This window comes from Microcebus murinus, chromosome 19 (assembly GCF_040939455.1).
Source record: "Microcebus murinus isolate Inina chromosome 19, M.murinus_Inina_mat1.0, whole genome shotgun sequence".
Taxonomy (NCBI): domain Eukaryota; kingdom Metazoa; phylum Chordata; class Mammalia; order Primates; family Cheirogaleidae; genus Microcebus; species Microcebus murinus.
Genome location: NC_134122.1, coordinates 47,818,105 through 47,837,475, shown reverse-complemented (window position 1 = coordinate 47,837,475; position 19,371 = coordinate 47,818,105). Strand labels below are relative to the sequence as shown.

Below are 19,371 nucleotides of genomic sequence, written 5' to 3'. Positions count from 1 at the left end.
ATGTAGTCATCTGCAGGCACTAATGGTCCTCTTCATTAACATGGTGGTTGGCAGGAGGCTTCAGTTCCTGGTCACCTAGACCTCTTCATAAGGGTGTCCAAGACAGAGCTTCCCCCATGTCTTCCGATTATATTAATAGAAAGGGAGCCACATGTCTGAAATCTTAGTCTCTTTATAGCCTAATCTCAGAAGTGGCATGCCATCACTTCTGCTACAGTCTCTTGGGTACACAGTCCAACCCCAGTACAGTGTGGGCAGGCACTATTGAGTATGGATACCAGGAGGAGGAGGTCACTGGGCACTCTTAAGGAGGGTACCTACAACAATTGAATTTGGGAAAAGGGAAAGAATTTGAAAATTTGATGGAAGAAATAAAACTAGGTCAGAGCCTAGCATGAATGCAACCCCTGCCACTGCAAATGGTGACCCATGCCAATGCTGATGGGACCACCGTGCAGTAACCTCTAAGCAGGAGGTGGAGAAGCAGAGCCCTAGATGAGGTGGAGGCGAAGGGCAGGGCCCTGTGTGCTTCCCGCAGCGGTGCCAGGCTATTTCTCTGCCAAATCCCCAGAGGAAGGACATGGAAGAGTAGTTCCTAAACTAAGGAATGCCTCTCACTACCCACATTAACTTTCAGATAAGTGATTTAAGCCGTCTCAATTTTAATTTCCACAATCTTTAAGCAGAGCTAATAATCTCTTTCGTAATTTTGACAAAAACAAAACTTTTGAGGTGAACACGAAAGCATCTTCTATAAATGCTTTTTCTTATTAGGGGTGCAATGGTAGCCATGAGGTAGCGCTGTCCCCTGTAAGAAGACAGAGACGAGACTTCCCTGGTGCCTAACTATGTTTTCAGCCCTCGGTCAAGTGCCAGGCACATAGTGGACACTCAGTGGATATATTTTGACCCGATGAGTGAATTAATAATTCTTGATCTCCCTCGGACCTGCATATATCCTTTTGGATGATGCTAAACACACTGAATTAGTTCATAAAGCACACAGGTTTTTCTGTCACAGGGCTCTGATATTTGAACGAACCAAGACATCAGTGACCAGATCTGGGGCAACAGAACTTTGTCAGCTCTGGAGAAGCTTGTTGATTTCTGGCATAGTCATGTAGCTGGTTGGGCTATTGCTCTGTTCAGATGGCATTACTCTGAAACACGCATAAAAGCACGTGCCACCTGGATATCTTCGCTACAAAATGTAAGAGAACAGCAATACATGTGGATTGCTATCGATGACAATAATAACATTGATTAGAACCTAGATCATGGTTTCTCGTTACAAAAGCTTTTTGCATTCATTATGCCACCTACAGAGACTTCATGGGATGGGTAACTATCGTCCTTAATTTACAAACAAGAGAAAGCAAGACTCTGAGGAAGTTGAGCTTTGTTGGCTATGATACGGCTAAAAGTCAAATCCTCAATTATAACTAGAAGCCTAGCATTTTTTGAAAGCCCCAGGCAATCTCTATTGAGCAGCATACAGTCTTTCTTTGTCAATTCATAATGCACACCAAGAAATTATGTCTCACCAGGGCTGGCTTTGTGCCCATCAACTAGCTTTTATTTTATATTAGTGAAGTTGTGGTGAAATGATTAATTGGGCTTTTCATTCGTTAAATGTACCTTGCATGTCTGCTGGATCTCCGAGGCAGGTGACGGGCAGTGTATGTCCATTGTCACAGCATCTGTGAGAGGTGGCTGTGTATTACCATGCTAGGCTGCTAGTCACAGCATGGAATGTCCCATGTAAATGTGACATGTGCAAATATTCCCTTGGAAAGCTCTGTGTCTGATTCTGGGCTCAAACCAGCAGGTATAGTATTCTGTAGATTGTAGGGAGGCTGCTTTTTAAACCTGCTATCTTACGTGCAATTTATGTGCATAATTTCACACGCTCATTCGGAGCTTAAACTGTACCAGAACTTTAATATCTTCTGTAACATTTCCCTTGGAAGATATCAATAATATACCTATTTTAACCTTTGGCAGTATCAGTTTTTGTGGTGTTCAGGAGAGACGAATTAGGTTGAAGTCAAGAGGAAGGATGCAGTTTTCTGTCCTTCATGGTCAAATCAGCCCATACTCAGGGTGCTATCTTCTCAAATAGTAGTATGTGATCTCAGTACTGATACCTTTAACTGTTTTAGGAAATCCAGAATGTGTTAATCCAAATTTAAATCTTTCTTTTGTGCTATGAAAAAGGAGCAGCATTTCTGTCTATTATTCCCATCTGTTCCTTTGGATTTAAAAATATTTTGACAATGTGGCTATCATGAGCCTCTACGAGTGAAACTGTTCTTTTTTGCTCCCCGGCTACGCCTTTTAGCATCTCTCTGCTCCTTCTATCCCTGAATAGATTTGTAGATACAGTGTCCCTATTATTATGTAATATCTGATGCTATTCATGTGAACCATGGGTAGACGGAGAATAAAAACCGCTTTCCCTATTATTAAGTCAGTGCTTCTATCGTCTGTGGATTGGCAACTTTTCAACATGATTTCTGTCCTGATTTTGCTGAAATGGTGAGGATGTGGATAGTGGGGGAGGCTGATCTTAGGAGGACAGCCCCGAGGGCCAGCAGCTACCTCTCAGGGCGGTGAGGAAGAGGAGAGTATTGACCTCAAGTGCTGACGGTATCTTGTCTAGTCCCGAGCTGTGGGCAGGTGTCGGGAGGGAAGGACAGCCCCTAGCCCCAGTATGCTATTGAGCAGCCATAGGAGTGGACCCGACTACCAAATGCTGCTGGAAAGGTAGACAGGGGCCTGCTTATGTCCCACCTTGTGGAACATGGCAGGGCGTTTGCAATTTTGCCCTAAGCGTGGTCAGAAGTGTAGGAGGTTTGAAGAGGAGAGTGACACGATGTTGCTGTAGTCTCAGAAGGTTGCTCTGGCTGCTGTGTAGAGAATACCTTGGGGAAAGGGTGGAGAAAGCAAGAAAGGAGTGATGACAAATGACAAGGCTGCTGTGACAGTCCAGCTGGGCGACAGTGGCAGCTTGAAGCAGGGTGGCAGCAATGAGTGTGGAGAGAAGCAAACAGATTCGGGGTGTGTTTGGAGGTAAAATTTGCAAGACTTGCTGATGAATCAAGTGTAGGAAGTAAGGAAAAAGCAAGAGGAGGGCGTGAGTGACTTGGTGAATGGTTGGAGGCATTCAGTGAAAGGAAGGAAACAGAAAGAAACAGGTTGGACGCAAGATAAATTAATTATTAGTTCTGGTTTGAACATTGTTTACCCTTTTTGGGAAGCTGAACCAAAGTTAGCACTGAGCCTGGAAGGCTCCTGGCACAGACGCTGGGTGGAGAATAGAGCATATCATTATTCACTCAGGGGCTGGGAACACGTCAGTTAGCTTTTCTTCCCACTCCTCAGAGCACAGAATGAATTTCCAGCTCCCAAATTTCATGCCATCCTTTGTCCTAGAACTCCAGACAAATGATGCCGTCTACTTCTGATCCCCTTCAATAGTTTATATAATATTTATGTCCTGGTAAATTTTCCTAAAGATAGCATGAGAAATTGTCCACGTTTTATTTGTTATAGCTTTTATACTTTCTCTTACATACCCCCAAATCTAACTTTATCCAAAACTCAGCCAAGAACTAAACTCAAAAAGTATTAACCAAAGTAGTGGTTAAACTCCCCCCACACTCTAACTTGTGCGCTTTGATTGGTTCATTTTCCAAAATGTGAGACCCTCTGTCAAAGTAGCATTTATGTGGTTTGCTGACCCGCATAGGAACCCAAGTAACAAATTAGAGGAGGATGGGATCTTGCTTCAGGCAAGGATGCTGAGAGCAGCAAAAAGTGACAGCTGACTGGGAGAAGGCAGAGGCACTAAAAATGGCATAAAATGACATAAAAGCTCAAAAAGCATTAGGGGTTAGAACCATTTAGCCTCAAAGGCACTGCTGTCTTAAGGATAGCAAAATAAGTGTTGTCCCCATAGTGACCTTGAATCATCAAGAAGAGATTGTGTTGTTTTGAATATGATTGCATAAGTACGCAGGGATGCATGGGAGTTATTTTAGAAGATTTTTCCCCTAACAGTGAAAAATGAAATAAAGTTTTGGCTCTTAGCAATAAATACGTAACCTAGAAAAGAAATTTATGTGAGCCCTCATTCCTGACAACACTAAATCTTTTCTCCTTTTGGAAATCAAGTTTAATGCAACAGAGTGTGTCTTTGAGATTAATATTTCAATCTGAAAACCTCTCAGTTGCTAAACTGAGAAGTGTGTTACAGTCCTTCTCTGTGTGTCTGTTTTGTAAAGGGAGTGCTCTAGTTGGGGTGATCCTGTCCCTTCCTACCCCCCCCCCAGTTCACCCCAGTTCATGTGTAGAAATCCTAACCCCCAAGGTGATGGTATTGGGAGGTGAGGCCTTTGGGAGCTGATTATATCACAAGGGCTCCATCCTCATGAATGGGCTTAGTGCTCTTGTAAAAGAGGCCAAGAGAAGTCCCTCATCCCTTCTACCATGTGAGGACACAGTGAGAAGGCACCCTCTATGAATCAGAGAGCCGGCCCCCAGCAGACATCAAATATGCTGGTGCCTTGACCTTGGACTTCTCAGCATTCAGAATTATGAGAAATAAATTTCTGTTGTTTATAAGCCACCCAGTTAATGGTGTTTTGTTTCAGTAGCCTGAACAAACTAAGACAGGAGGGTACACCTTTTTCCCATTGGGGAACGCATGATTTAGGAGCCTCTGTGTCCTTTGTAATTCAAGGCTATTGATTTCAAGGCTGCTATTGTAATTCAAGGTGAATTCCAATACATGATGATTTCCACAAACTTATTTATCATGGTCCCATTACTATCCATTATAGCGATTATTATTGTAAGCCTTTTGAACTTACTATGATTTATCTATACTATGAAGAATTTTATTTGGTTCTGTTTAGCCTTTAAAGCCTACCATTTAAATCATCCATACTAACAACAGCAATATCTACAAAATTAAAATTTATTTGTACCAATTCAGTTAACTAGTCCATTTTTCTTACTCTTTGGCATTTCATTTTTACACTGCGGAAATCACAGAGGCATTCTGGGTTTCATTTCTTAATTCCAACATTCAACAAACAAGTTAAAGGTTAAAGTTAAGACATGTATGTGTGTGTATAAGGTGTTTTATGGCATTAAGCCCATGGACAAGGAATCTCAGAATTCTGTGTTGCTACTCACCTTCCCACAAATGAGGTACTAGAGGAACAACATAATGTGAATCAAAATGCCATTTTGGTGATGGCTATGCAAGTGCCTGATATGCCAACCCAGGACACAGGGAGAGTTGGAACATTCATGTTAAGTCTCAAATCTAAGAGGGACATTTTTTCTCCTCCAGTTGAAAATCTGTGCGTGTCCCCATACTGCAGCCAGCTTTTCATAGGAAAAAATAAATTATGGAAAAGAAAAGGAGCTCAATCACTCATGCGCACAGCAGGCCAGGTGTGATAGAAAAGAGGTATCCATGTACATTTGTCTCAGGGCTTTTGTTTCTTCCTGGAGGAGTCCTTATTTTAAGGGTAATTATGACAACTTAGCTTCTACCCAGTGATTTTTTTATTTCAAAGCAATTCTAGCTGGGAACATTTTAAGTATTTTCAAGCTGAACATTATACGTGGGTAATCCCAGTGATTGTAAAGAAGTGACAAGCAGACGTACTTGTTAAAGTCCTCTTGGTAGCTCCTTGAGAACTGTGACAGTGTGTTTGTAGCTGTGCTTGCATGACAATTCGTAGTCTACTAAAAGAGAAAATCATTGAAGTATGCATAGATAGATTTGGGGCTGGAGTGTTCTGATTTCAACTAGAGCAGATTAAGAGAGCGTGGTAGACCCACTGAAGAGGAATTCAAGGAAGGGTAGTAGAGGCCCTGAGTAGTGGGAAGCAGCTCTGCCAGACTCTTGGTGATTGATGCTCATATGTTAATGTTGCGTGTTCAGTGATATGTTCATATCACCCATGATGATGCAGAAAAGCAATGACACAAAAAGATGAACCAAGGATAAATTATTATACAGGTATTTGTGTTGGAAATGCTCTGAGTCCTGAATCTTAATAGCAACTGGGAAAAGAGCTCCATCCCAGTCAATATGAACATGGTATGTAAGTAAATACAACCCAGGAGTCATCCTGGATTTCTGTTTTCTTTTCCATTTGTTTATCTCACAGGCTCCCCCACCTCTGTAGATGGCTTCACCTCACCCAGCTGGGAAAAACTAAGAGTCCCCTTTCCCTCAGCATGTTCACTGACACAACCCATCAGCGAGTTTTGTTGATTATAATTTCAAAATATATCCAGGTGCAACCACGTCCCATCATCTCTCATGCTGACATGCAAACCCACATCACCATAATCTGCCTTGGTAATTGCAATACCCTTCTAACTCATCCCCTTGGTTCTGCTTTGCCCTGAGTCCACCCAGGTAATCCACTCCCAAACTAGTCGTACTCCCGAGTGAGTTGGGTATTTCTTAATTGACTTCATTTTTTTGAGCAGTTTTGGGTTCACAGCAAAATTGAGCAGAAAGTATGAAGAGTTCTCCTTCCCCCCAACATGTGTAGCCTCCCCTATTGTCAGCATCTCCCGCCAGAGTGGCACATTTGTGAACATGATGAACCTACATTGACACGTCATCATCACCCAAAGTTCATAGCGTCTGTTAGGGTTCACTCTTGGTGTTGTACATTCTGTGTGTTTGGACAAATTTATAATGGCATGTATCCACTATTGTAGCATCATACGGAATAGTTTCACTGCCCTGAAAATCCTTTGTGCCTGTCCTTCCTTCCCCCTAGCCCCTGGCAACCACTAATCTTTTTACTGTCTCCATAGTTTTGCCTTTTCCAGAATATCATATGGTTGGAATCATGCAATATATGGCTTCTCCAGATTGGCTTCTGTCACTTACTAATGTGCATTTAAGTTTCCTCGATGTCTTTTTGTGGGTTAAGAGCTCATTTCTTTTTAATGCTCAATAACATTCTATTGTTTGTATGCCCAGTTATGCACCAGCTACAGGGATTGAACAAAGAGAGCTAGCTGTTCTCTACTCCTACCTCTCACTGTTGGTCTTCACCGTGTTTTCCCGAGGGGTCCTGAACACAAGTATGCCTTCTACTACAGCTAACAACAATGTGTTGTGCCTTGAAAGGAACTAAATAGTATTTAGCTTCTCTTAATAAAACATCAACAAGGAAATCAAGAATTCCAACTGCTCTTTTGCACCTCCTGAAGACACGTGAATACTGTAGCAGTAATATTTCTCAAAGATAACGTTCTTTTTACTCCTTCAGGAATGGGTTCCACAATATTAAATTCTATTTTCTAATACATGATATTGTAATAATGTTACAACCCAGCTTAGTTCGGTTGAGAATAAATTCACCTTTGAATCACTAGAAATAGCATGTTTCTCTTCTAGGCCAATGTAAATAGCACTTCGTTATTCTTTAAATCCAACAATACTAGATACTTAATACTATATCCAGCAAATAATACATATTTGGGCATTTTTATGGAGTGCCTATTTGGTAATAGTAATGTTATTTATATCTTATTGGGAAGTATGTTTAGTTCTGCAAAGAACAAATTATGCATAACATTTCATGAGGATCTGGTGCCAGCTAGTGGTTATCTATTATACATGCTTAAAAAAAAATAAATGCCTTTTATTTTTTAATAATTGAGGACAACATGATGTCATGAAAAGACAAAAAATTGCTTTAAAACAACATTTTAAAACGTATTTATTGGTCATGTTGGGGGGAAACAGCGTAATGTACGTAAGAGTGGGTATCTGAGATGTTCTGTTGTTGTGTCATGTTCCACGTCAACTTCTACCTAGTCATTATGTTCCCGTAGTGTGATCATTCCTGTGTCTTTTAGCCTTATTGAATTAAAAGGTTATTGAGGTATGGATTATGCCTCCATTTCTGTATCTTACCATTTATCACAAGATCTGACACTTAGATGCAGATAGAAGTATTTCTTGAATAAATAAAAGAATTCATAAAAATGATTGCCATATCTCATTGACCACAGTGTGTGACTTCCGAAAACACTTGTGCAGGGCTTATCAGCACTAAGTCATAACCTTAATTATTCTGAAGTATATTAGACAACTTTGGGCTTCGAAGCTTTTTTAGTTGTCAAGAATTTCCTAGTTAACTTAGATATCATAGATCTGTTTAACCATTAGCTGTCCCAAGAGGCTCATTAGAAATTACAGGAAGCTGGAGGGCCACGGAGACCAGCATCCCAGATGCAGTTTATTATTATACTTTAACTGTGTAGCCATTAGCAACACATTTTTAACTGGCAGATTTTATTTCCCTGGGATGGGAGCTGGGTTATAAAACGTTATCTTATGCTTCAGTCTCTGATAACCTTGGCTTTTAGACTCAATGCTTTCTTATTAATTTGCTGGTTAGTGGTGTTGTTAATAATTGGCTCAAGTGGGAATTTTAGAGGACTGCTGATGGTTCGTTAATCAAATTTAAAAAGTCACCATCTTTGAAATTTGAGGTTGAAAATGTAATTCTCTTTGGGACTGCCTGTCAGATACATTCCTATGAGGAGGAAGACCTTTCCACTCGCTCCTCCAATGGGTGACAGTTACTGGGGCTGTTTGTTAATCATCCCACCTGGTATGAAGTAAAGTCGAGTAGGATCCTCGCCGATGAAGGAGGGGGTTTAGAGTTCAATTAATTCAGACTCCTCAGATGTATAAAGAAAAAACAGTTCCTGTATTTTCTATGATTGGTCTATTTTCCTCAGAAACCTATTGGAAGGATAGATTTCAATGTGCGTGCTCTGCGTGCTGCCTTCGTTTAAAGAGTTGGTTTAGATAACTCAGTCGCATGTGGATAAATGATTATACTTGCAGTTCTCCTCGGACTTTCCCTGCTGCTGTCCAAGATTGGCTTTGGATAGGAGTTGGGGGTATAGAGGGGTTTATAAAAATTTCACTAGATTTAGAAAGTATATAAGTGAAGTTTTGTAATGTGGATATATTGTATAATGGCGAAGTCTAGACGTTAGGTGGACCCATCACTCGAACAGTGTACATTGTACCCCATAAGTAATTTTTCATCCCTCACCTCCTTCCATCCTCCCCTCTTTGGACCCTCCAGTGTCCATCATGTCATTCTGTATGACCATGCGTACTTGTCCATAGCTTAGCTCCCACTTATCAATGAGAACATGTGACATATGGGTTTTTGTTCTTAGCCACCAAACATATGAAAAGATGCTCAATGTCACTAACTATTGGAGGTGTTGTTTATATGATCTTGTGCAGTGAGGAATGAAGGCCAAGCATGCCCAGGGCATCTTCCAGATGCTTGTCCATGTCTGCTTTAGACAGGTTGGCGTGCGTGGTCTGCTCCTAGGACTGCTACAACAGGTACCATCTCTTCATCTGGTACTCACTGCTGGAGTTCATGTTCCAGAGAGCTGCTCCCAGCATGGAATCCCTGCACACGGTGGCCTTTGTCCCAACCTCGTGATCCCATCCACCTACTATTCTTTTCAAACCCACTGTGCCCTTTACTACTGGGGCATGCAAAAAATTCTTCCTTGCTGTGTGTGAGCCTTAGGAAGCATTGCTTTAAGCACATCTTTCTTGTTAATGCCCATACAATATTAAAGATTCATGTTAGATATGATCATGTGTGGGCTTCGTGTACAAGCCTGGGACTAGCTACCCCACAGGCTCTCTCATACTTATTTGGGAGTTTTTATCCCTCCCTCTCACCCCTCCTTCCTAAGATTTCTTACCCAAGGAGGAAAATAAGGCACCTTTATCTCTCTTTCCTCTAGGTCATGAAGAAACATGCTTTCCCTTTTCTGGATATCATATCCTAATTATTCCCACCCCTTAACATTTAGAAGAAAATCTCCATGACCTATCTTGCCATGCTTAGCTCTTGATATATTTATTTAAAGGAGGTTAAAGAATTTCCATGCCTCCCCTTCCCTAATGGCTCAGGCTTAGGGAGGGAAGGCTGCAAAGAACTAGAAACTGAATAGAAACGAAAACTTGATGCTTTAGTATTTTCAAAGCGTTATCTTTGTAGCATTGATCTTTACCTAGATCAATGATTGAGAACTCTAGCTGCATGTTAAAATCACTAGGGATTTTTAAAAAAAAAAGAATGCTTAGATTGATCACAGGAAAATTAAATCAGAATATCAGATATTGAGCAACCAGATGCTGGAGAATTTAAGTGCATTGCTCAGTGTCACTTAGTAAATTAGTCCCACTCAGCTGGGTGCTCTTCCTCCTCCTGCACTGCCAGGGTGACCACTGTGCTTTAGCTAGTTTTATTCCTAAGCAGATATACAAACCATACATGATTTATTTAATGTTTATAGTGCGATGTGTGTCTGTATGTCTATATTAAATATATTCCACTTGGAATCTTTGTGGAAAAAAATAAAGAAAAAATGCTCTCTTTGTTTACTTCCTTATATATCACAATATGAGGGTGGAGCTTTGCCTGAACAGCTATGCTATTAGGAGAGGATTCTTTAAGGAAAATGTCTTATGTCCTCATAATACAAAAAGCTGAGCCCCTTTGCTTGCCAATGGTTGCGGAGAGCAGCTTAGTCTTCTAATCACATCAGCATTGCCTTTTGTCCTTCCCCCCGTCCCCATCCCAAATCCACAAAAGACTGTTGCACATTCATGGTTTCTCTGGACTGCCTTCCAAGGACATCTAATGCTTTCATTTTCGTGCAGTCTGTGGGAAGAAATAGAGAAAATGAGCTGAGATGTACAACTCCATGTTTTTTACTATTAATAATACCAGAGATTCCTAAATCCTGTTCCAAAAGGAAACACAGTGTACATAACCACTAACTTCTAATCACTTCTAAAGGATCAGTGATATCTAAGGCCCTTTGTAGATTTACGAAAGCACGTATCTTTGAACCCCCTGCTTTCTCTGTTTCCTGATTCGTATTCTCTCCCCTCACTCCTTTCCCTTTTCTCTCTCTCTCACTTCTCTTTTTCTCTCCCTCCCCTCCTCCTACAAATATAAAAGGAGCTTGCAGCTCTTTCTGTGCAACAGAAACATAATTCTGGCAAAATGGGACTCCTGAGGTTGTCAGAAAGCTCATACTTTTCCTCCAACTCCCCATTTTAAAGGGTTTCGCCTGCCTTAGAGAAATGAAAAGGAAAGTTGGGAATTTGTGGGGAGAAGCATGGCCTACTATTTACCATTTTCTTTCTTGGCCTCCCTCATTTTAACCATGGACCCCATGGCACATTCTGTCTATGGAAAGCAAATATTCCCAGTCCCTGGACTTCACAATCAGTGCTAGAAAATTCACTCTAGGATCTGAATGGGCTCAACTAAATGCCATTTTAGTTTTCCAACGTGGGAAAAGCAATCAGCCACCCAATAACAGTGTCGCGTTTTATAAAGAGGGCACACTCTGTGGGAGGCTGTGTGCAGTTACCAGCAGGGGTGTCTGTCTGTCGTCCCATTTGTCTGTGGACACTCTTGCTCTGCCAGGTTAGCAGCTGTAAATACTGACACTCGCTGTCACATGCGAAGCTCAATTCCCTTTCCCTGTTTCTCTGGGAGTTATTGTGAATGGTATCTGAAGGCTTTCCAACGTGAGTAAAGGGGCTGGTGTATTTTATTACTGGCTGCTGCTGCTGCTGCTGGAAGTGGCTGCGGCCGCCCAGAAGGCGTTGCCTGTCATGTGTGTCATTGTGGCATTTGCTCAGGCTCTGGGGAGCGAGTCATTAATGAATGTCCTGGTCAGAACTCCACACCCAAAGACTCCTCTGTCTCTCTGTTTTTCCATTTCCAGCCTGGGTGTGTAAATACTACGGAAGTGGACATTAAGAAGTCATCCAGAATGAGAAACCCACACAAAACGCGGAAGGTAAAACCGACGTCCGTGCTGATCTTGGTGACGGGTTGCACTGTTTTCTGGACGTAGCCACAAAAAACGCTTTCCTCCTGTCACGAGGAGACTCTTCCCTGCTTTTTCTTGTCTTCTGTCATCCTCTCTCCCCACAAACAGCCTCCTGCCCATTGTTGAGCAGGCCAGGGCCGGGCAGAGGGGCAGCGCTGACTGGCTCCCACAGGAGAGGAGTGGGGAAGCTGAGGCCCCCTCACAGGGAAGGACACAGCCCTCAGAGCCCAGGAGATGTGGGGAGAAAGATGGTGGTCACCTGAGAGAAAGAGAGACTGAGGAGAGCAAGGCATTTTCAGGGAAAAGTCTGAGGGAAAGGGCGCACCTAAAAGATGTTTAATTACAAAAGGAAGAGTACAAAGGCCCCCTTTTAACTTCAGAATTGTGTGACACAGCCCTAAGAGAGTAGCTGTATGTTCAGTGTCTATTATGTGAGAGAATACCTAAGGGGGAGAGAAAAGCTATCCTGAACTCAGTGGCATTGTAAACAACACTTTGAAACTGCACAGCAATAATATCCACATTATTTTAAAGTAACATGTACGTGTAGACGACACAGTTATTTATTCCATAAAAAAAAAATTCTGATGCACCTCAGAGCGTCTGGCCTGTAGCAGTCACTCTGAGGACATGCCCACGTTCCCCAAAGTTCCCGGCCTTCTTTTTCCTTAAGTAGCCATAGCGTTCTCCAGAGTTGTGTGTCCCAGCAGTAGCCACTAAACATTTTTTTTTCTAGCCCAATCTCGTGTCATCTTTTTCTTCCATCCCTACAAAGCCTCATGTTCAAAGGCCCAGGATGGCCCATGTACTTTTTCTTTCTTTTAAAGTCGGTTTACCTTGATGTTAGGATGAAGAAGCCACGGCAAACTCCGTAAAACCAACTCAGATGCGGGGCTCCAATGCCTTTGCCCCTGAGAACTCTCCCGGGGAAGGAGGCAAAGCCAGACCAAAGCAACCCCTCTGCTGTTCTCCCTGGGCCCGCCCTGCTCAGCTCTTTCATCCTCTGCTCACAGCACGTCCCGAGTGTACCGGGTTGCACTCAGCTTTGCAGAGTGAGATTCAGAAATGCCATCAGCAATCCACAGTGCATAAAGCCACCTCTCCCCACTTTCTGAATAGTCAGGAGTCTCTGTTCAAAATACGTCACTGGGTGTCACATCCCCCCGACAGACACCAACTCAGACGTGCTCTGATGCAGAAGAGAAAGCACATGGGTTGAGAAGATGGCACTTAAACACAACAAAGGGGTTGTTTACACACTCTTTTTGGCACTGCGTTCAGTATTGATAATCTCCTCAGTGCTTCCCATGGCAGCCTTCTTTTCAAAAATTTGAAAAGCGTTAGTTGACAATGTTGTTCTTCACATACCATCAGCCCTCATTCAGTGATGGGAAATCCTCGAGGCATCACAAGGTGAAATGCTGTGAAGAAATGGAATCACTCAGATGGAGCTGTCTTTGTCTAGGATGCGGTCTCATTTCCTGGGGATCAATAACGGTAGAACAACGGGGCCTCACTGCAGAGCTGTAGAGCACTAAAATTTACCAGAGAAAAACAGAAGTTCTGAGAAATCCCGCAGCACAGAGCAGGCATGCCCTTGTTTTCCACAGTTGGAGAAAACTGGTTTTCTCACCTTTTGATCAATATTGCTTCTCGTAGTTGGAAGTGTTGAATTTGCTAGAATCTCCACAGTTGACAATGTTACTTTACATAGAAGGTTATAGGACTCTAAGCCACATACTGATTTGTCTCTTAGAATTATCACCACCTATACTTTGGCTCATATTTTTGTCAGGAATTGGAATGATCCATTCAGTCAGCAAAAGAAGCGAGTCTCTTCTACCCGACAGACCCGTGTTAGTCTTTAGATATTCCACGGTGGATGGGAAAAGGCAGGGCCAGGCTCCCCTGACTCATGGTCTAATAAGGGTGCAGATTTTGAACAAATAGGCAAACAAACTCTGTACATATGGATAATTATATGATTTTGTTAAGCATTATGTAGTCTGCTCGAGCTGCCTTAACAAAATACTGTAGACCAGGTGGCTTAAATTATAGGGATTTATTATCTCGCAATTCTGGAGACTAGAAGTCCAAGTTCAGGATGCTGGCAAGTTCATTTCCCAGGAGGGGAAGATGGCAGCTTGTAGATGGCAGCCTTGCTTTGTCTCCAAGGCCTTTCCTATACATGTGTGCCCAGAGACAGAGGAGAGAGGGAGAGAGACTTATTTTAAGGCAATGGCTCACATGATTGTGGAGGATTGGTAGGTCCAAAATCTGATCAGGGAGCCCGGCAGGCTGGACACCCAGGGAGGAGTTGCAGTTTAACGCCAAAGGCAATTTACAGGCAGAAGTCCTTCTTGCTCAGGGAAGATCAATCTTTGTTTTATTCAGGCCTTCAACAGATTGGATGAGACCCACCCACATTATGGAAGGCAATCCACTTTACTAAAAGTCCACCAATTTAAATATTAAATCTTATCCAATAAAAACCCTCACAGAAACATCTAGAATAATGTTTGACCCCATATCTGGGCACTGTGACCCATCCAAGTGGACACAAAATTTACTACCACAGGCTGGATCCTTCTACAGGACAATAGCTAGAGGGGTCCTAGAACACAAAACCTGAGGGAAATGGCAAAAGCATCTGCACGTGTGTGACTGAACCCACATTTTGGGTTGCCTCTCTTCTCAGTGTCTCTCTCTGTGCCAGCTCTCTCCGCATGGTGTCAGACAGAGACACAAACTATTCTCTAGTTGAGATGAGCAACCCAGGAAAAAAAGAGAAATATTTCCACACCAGTCCCAGTTACAAAAATCCCAGAGATTGCACTCCACATAGAAAGGCAGAAAAGCTTCTTGCACGTTGTAGTTTCTATATTAAAATCTCTGTCTTAGTCTTTTTGGTTGCTATGACAGAATACCTTAGACTAGGTAATGTATAAACAACAAAAATCTATTGTTCACAGTTTTGGAGTCTGGGAAGTACAAGAGCAAGGTGCCAGCAGATTCAGTATCTCGTGAGGGCTTGCTGTCTGCTTTGAAGATGGCATTTTCTTGCCATGTACTCACATGGAAGGGGCAAGCTCCCTCTGGCCTCTTTTATAAGGGCACTAATCCTATTCATAAAGGCTTTACCCTCATGACCTAATTACTTTCCCAAAGCTCCACCTCCTAATACCATCACATTGCTGGGGGGTGGGGCGAGATTTTCAACATATAAATTTTAGGAGGACACAAACATTCAGACCTTCACAGCACCACCCCCCCAAAAAAAAGTAGGGGAGAATTTTTCTTAGTTTCCTTCTAAAATGTGAAGGGAAATCACATATGAACAGAGTTATGCAGAAAGTCAGATCTGTTTCATGTAATGAATAGCCTACTCAGTATTCATTTGGATAGTGCTATATATATGAAAAATGCTCATCTAGACACCGTGGGGAATAAAAGGACATGTTAATCAAGTCAAAGCATCTAGATCAAGTAATTGATTTTGCTATTAAAACTGAATCCCACTTAATTAATTTGATTTTCCTCCAGCTGCAAATATTAAGACATTAAGAAGATTTCACTTCTCTTCCTCACTAGCCTTGTTGCCAACTCAGTGCCACTCCACCCTGTCCCACTATTTTAATACACTTCCTTATGCTAAAACATGCAAAGCCTTTCACATTGCAAATAATCTTCACAACTTGCCTGCCACAATGGGATCAATCTCTTTGTCCATAAAATAAGCCCTACATATAAAATTATACTCTTCATAGCTGTTTTCATTATAGCCAGGAATCAAGTTTAAAAACTATCATTGGTCCCCAGGAAATGAACTGCACTCAGATTGATGAAAATGATAGCTCATGATGGTTACTTTTATGTAACACAAAAAAAATGGACACTGTACATTAACCTCAGAACCAGAAGCCAGGCTCCTAGAAGACTACTTTAAGCAACACCTGCCAATGGTTTGGGCTATGCTTTCATATGGGCCCTTTATGACGCTTATGTGAAATGCACCAATGTGGAAATAGTTATAGAACTATAGAGATAGAAGATAACTCATGGATCATTTTGCTTTTATGCCACCACAACTGCTGTGTTTTTCTAGCTTTCTTTTTACTTATTTTTTAATCTTAGCCCAGAAACTTACTGTTAAAATTGTCAGCTATGTTTTTATTATAGGCACTGTTAACATAACCTGCAGGTTATTATTTTAAACATGTGAGTAATTAAACCAAGGTAAAAAAGAATGGAAAGCTCAAGTCTCATAGTCTTATTATTTTCCTTTTCAAAAGTTAATCTGATACTCCTGAGGAAATAGAAAATACTGGGAAGTACAACTATTATATAATTGGTGATCTTTCACTGCCTTTTTTTAGTTTTATTTTATTTTTAATTGACAAACAATAATTGTGTATATTCAATACACATATACACCAGGGAATAAACAAATCAGAGTAATCAGCATATTCATCACCTCTAATATTTATCATTTCTTTGTGGAAAGGACATTTAAAATCTTTTATTTTATCTACATTGAAAAATGCAACACATTAGTATTAACAATATTCACCTTGCTGTACAACAGAACACTAGGGCTTATTTCTCTTATGTAGCTGTAACTTTGTACCCATTGGCCAAACTCTTTCTTTTCCCCATTACCCACCCCTCAGCCTCTGGTAAACACCACTCTACTCTCTGCTTCTATGATTTTGACTTTTTTATATTCCACATATAAATGAGATCCTATAGTATTTGTCTTTCTTTGCCTGACTTGTCTAACTTAGCATAATGTCTTGTAGGTATATCCATGTTGTTGACAGTGACAGAATTTTCCTGTATTTTATAGGCTGAAGAAGTATTCCATTGTGTACATAGAGCACATAATTTTTAATACATAAACTTCAACTGTTATTTCGGAGTTCACAGGGTTGTTTCGTTTAATCATGTTGAAACATGGCTAGTGTCAGTTCATTTAGGCCATTTCTGTTTCTTCGATATAAACTAAAGGTCTTTGTACTCCAGGCCCCATGCTTGTTACTCTTTTTTCTTCATATGCCTTATCACAATTTTAATCATATATTTATCTGTGTGATTATTTTATAATTAACTTCTTTCCTCTACACTGGGTTGTGAGTTCCAGTGGAGGAGAAAGTGTATCTCTTTTGTTTACTTCTATTTCTATACTGCTTTGTACTATACCCAGTATACAGTAAGTGTTCAGCAAGTATAGAATGAATGAATGAGAGAACAAAGGAAAGAAAGAAAAGAGCAAGTCTAAGCCATTCAGCTTAGTCCTGCTAACAGTGAATTCAAAGCACACATGCTAGTCCTTGTGTTGCAATGGATGACTAGTGGTGGGAATTGGGTTCCAAAGGGTTGGTGTTAGGACAAAATGGGGGCTTGAAGGGCCCTACTCAAGATAGTACAGAATCAGATAATCTCGATGGTTAAACTGTCAAAATCTGTTAAAGAAAGTCTAAGTGCAAAATAATGGGGAGACACAGGAAAAAGCCAAGTCAAAGGATCCAGATATAAAGCTAAGAGGCAATGTTAAGAGGATGTTGGGGCCAAGTGAAAGCAGAACAGGAACAAAATATATTTGAATTTAGAGATACTGACATGTTTTGATGATAGGCCTGAAAATGAACTCCTATAAGCATCTAGATCTACCCTTGTCTAATTTTAATATTAAGGTCATTAAATATGAAATGTCTGATTTTGAATCAAAAGTATAGTTTATTATATCACAAGTGGAAAGCAGTGCAATTAATCAAAGTATGCACCTAAACTATCTACACAATTTTGCCCTCTTAACAGTAGCTTGTTTAAGCCAGCAGCAAAGATGCCTGGAGAGAGAATGGTGTGAAATTGTGAAAGGCGTTTTCCACAGCTTGTTGAGGGTAGTTTTTTTTAATCCTTTTAGTTACCAGATGTTTATTTATACTTACTAAGCAATAGGTCATTCTCTAAAAAGAGTCTTCCTAAAGCTAGTAGGTTTGACCTTTTCACAAATTAATAAAGAAGAATTGGGGCATCAAGAATTCCAAAAATAGGTGCAGCCTTTGGGGTCACTGATGTTTGCAAGTGGCACCCAATGGCAAGGCCGGTATTGTGAAACAAATAACCCAATGCTGCTATGGAAAGGTGGGAGCAATCTGGGATGTCTTTGATTACACTATCAGAAACAAAATCAGCAATAGAATTCTTAACCTCATCACTTTCTGCAGTACTCCATTCCGCTCCTATGTAAAAATTAGGTTACTTTTTAATCTTTTGGGGGGTTATTAAATTTCTATTCTATTCTATATCCATGCCTATTTTTTTTCTTAAATTGATGCTTATTAAATGTTATTTAGTGTTGACATTCTCCAACTTAGCATTCTCAGTCTACTTCCAAATTTTATCACACTCACCATGTTTTCTACATATAATCAATTATTATGTGAAAGTTAATAATCTAACCACATATTTCTTAAAAGCATTGTGTCTCTCTTTTACATACCTGTGATATTTATGATAGTAATGGCTTTTGAATTTTTACAAGAAGGTTATTCAAATAAGCTTTGAGTTACCTTACTGAATTTATAATATAAAATTATTTTTTAGGAAGTCTGTGACTATAAATAGTATTTTGTCCTAAAATGTTTATTTTTTTATTTTAATATAGTCTGTCTATGGTTTACAAAATGATATTAGGAGTCACAGTCCTACCCACACACCCACACCGGAAACTAAACCTCCAACAGAAGATGAGTTACACCAACAGGTGAGTCAACCTGTAACATGACCTATTAAAGGTTTACAGAGTAATAGCTATGGAGACCAAAGATAGTGAATGGTAATAGTGGATGTTTTAAAAGGTTGTATGGTCAACTGTTTCATATAGAAGATTTGCAGTTAAAAGATAAAGAAATTATCTAATTTTAAGACATATGCTTACTTGAAAATGTATCAATATACAGTAGTGGTTTTAAAACTCTCCACTCTTTGCCCCAATCCTCTTTCCTTTAACCAATTTTTAAAAATCACATACACTGATTTATATGTGACTCCATCATCAATAGTTATTTTGTACTCCTGAATTCTGTCTTAAACATGAGGGGACAAGATGTTGGGAGTACTGGGTCACACATTTCCTGTATCCAATGATGTGACTTTATCCTCATAAAAGAGCACTTATTCTTGTTTTCTACAGTTCTGATTTCTCTACACCTGTGGAAATTTTTCCTTATCAGCACTGGTGTACAGTGATGATGTATACTGCTTTTTGTTTTTAACAATTGATCAATAATTTTGGCTCCAAGTAATATTTCAAAGCAAACTCCAGTTTCTCTTATATCAAGTAATAGTTAAATCTCTTGATGGCCTTAGTAATGTCTTTTTTTGCCCTTTTGACTCTTTCCTCCGAATATTTTA

The 19,371-nt window shown here is 40.6% G+C and overlaps 1 protein-coding gene across 3 annotated transcripts in view; it reads left to right on the top strand.

Annotated features, from left to right (window-relative positions):
• The window catches only part of RGS7 (regulator of G protein signaling 7), a 401,788-nt gene that overhangs the window by 351,578 nt on the left and 30,839 nt on the right, over positions 1–19,371 (top strand). For all 3 annotated transcript variants that reach the window (XM_075995508.1, XM_012751216.3, XM_012751212.3), the window contains exons 10-11: positions 11,848–11,922; positions 18,623–18,721. In XM_075995508.1, coding sequence (XP_075851623.1) covers positions 11,848–11,922; positions 18,623–18,721 — 174 coding nt within the window. The remainder of the gene's footprint in view (positions 1–11,847; positions 11,923–18,622; positions 18,722–19,371) is intronic.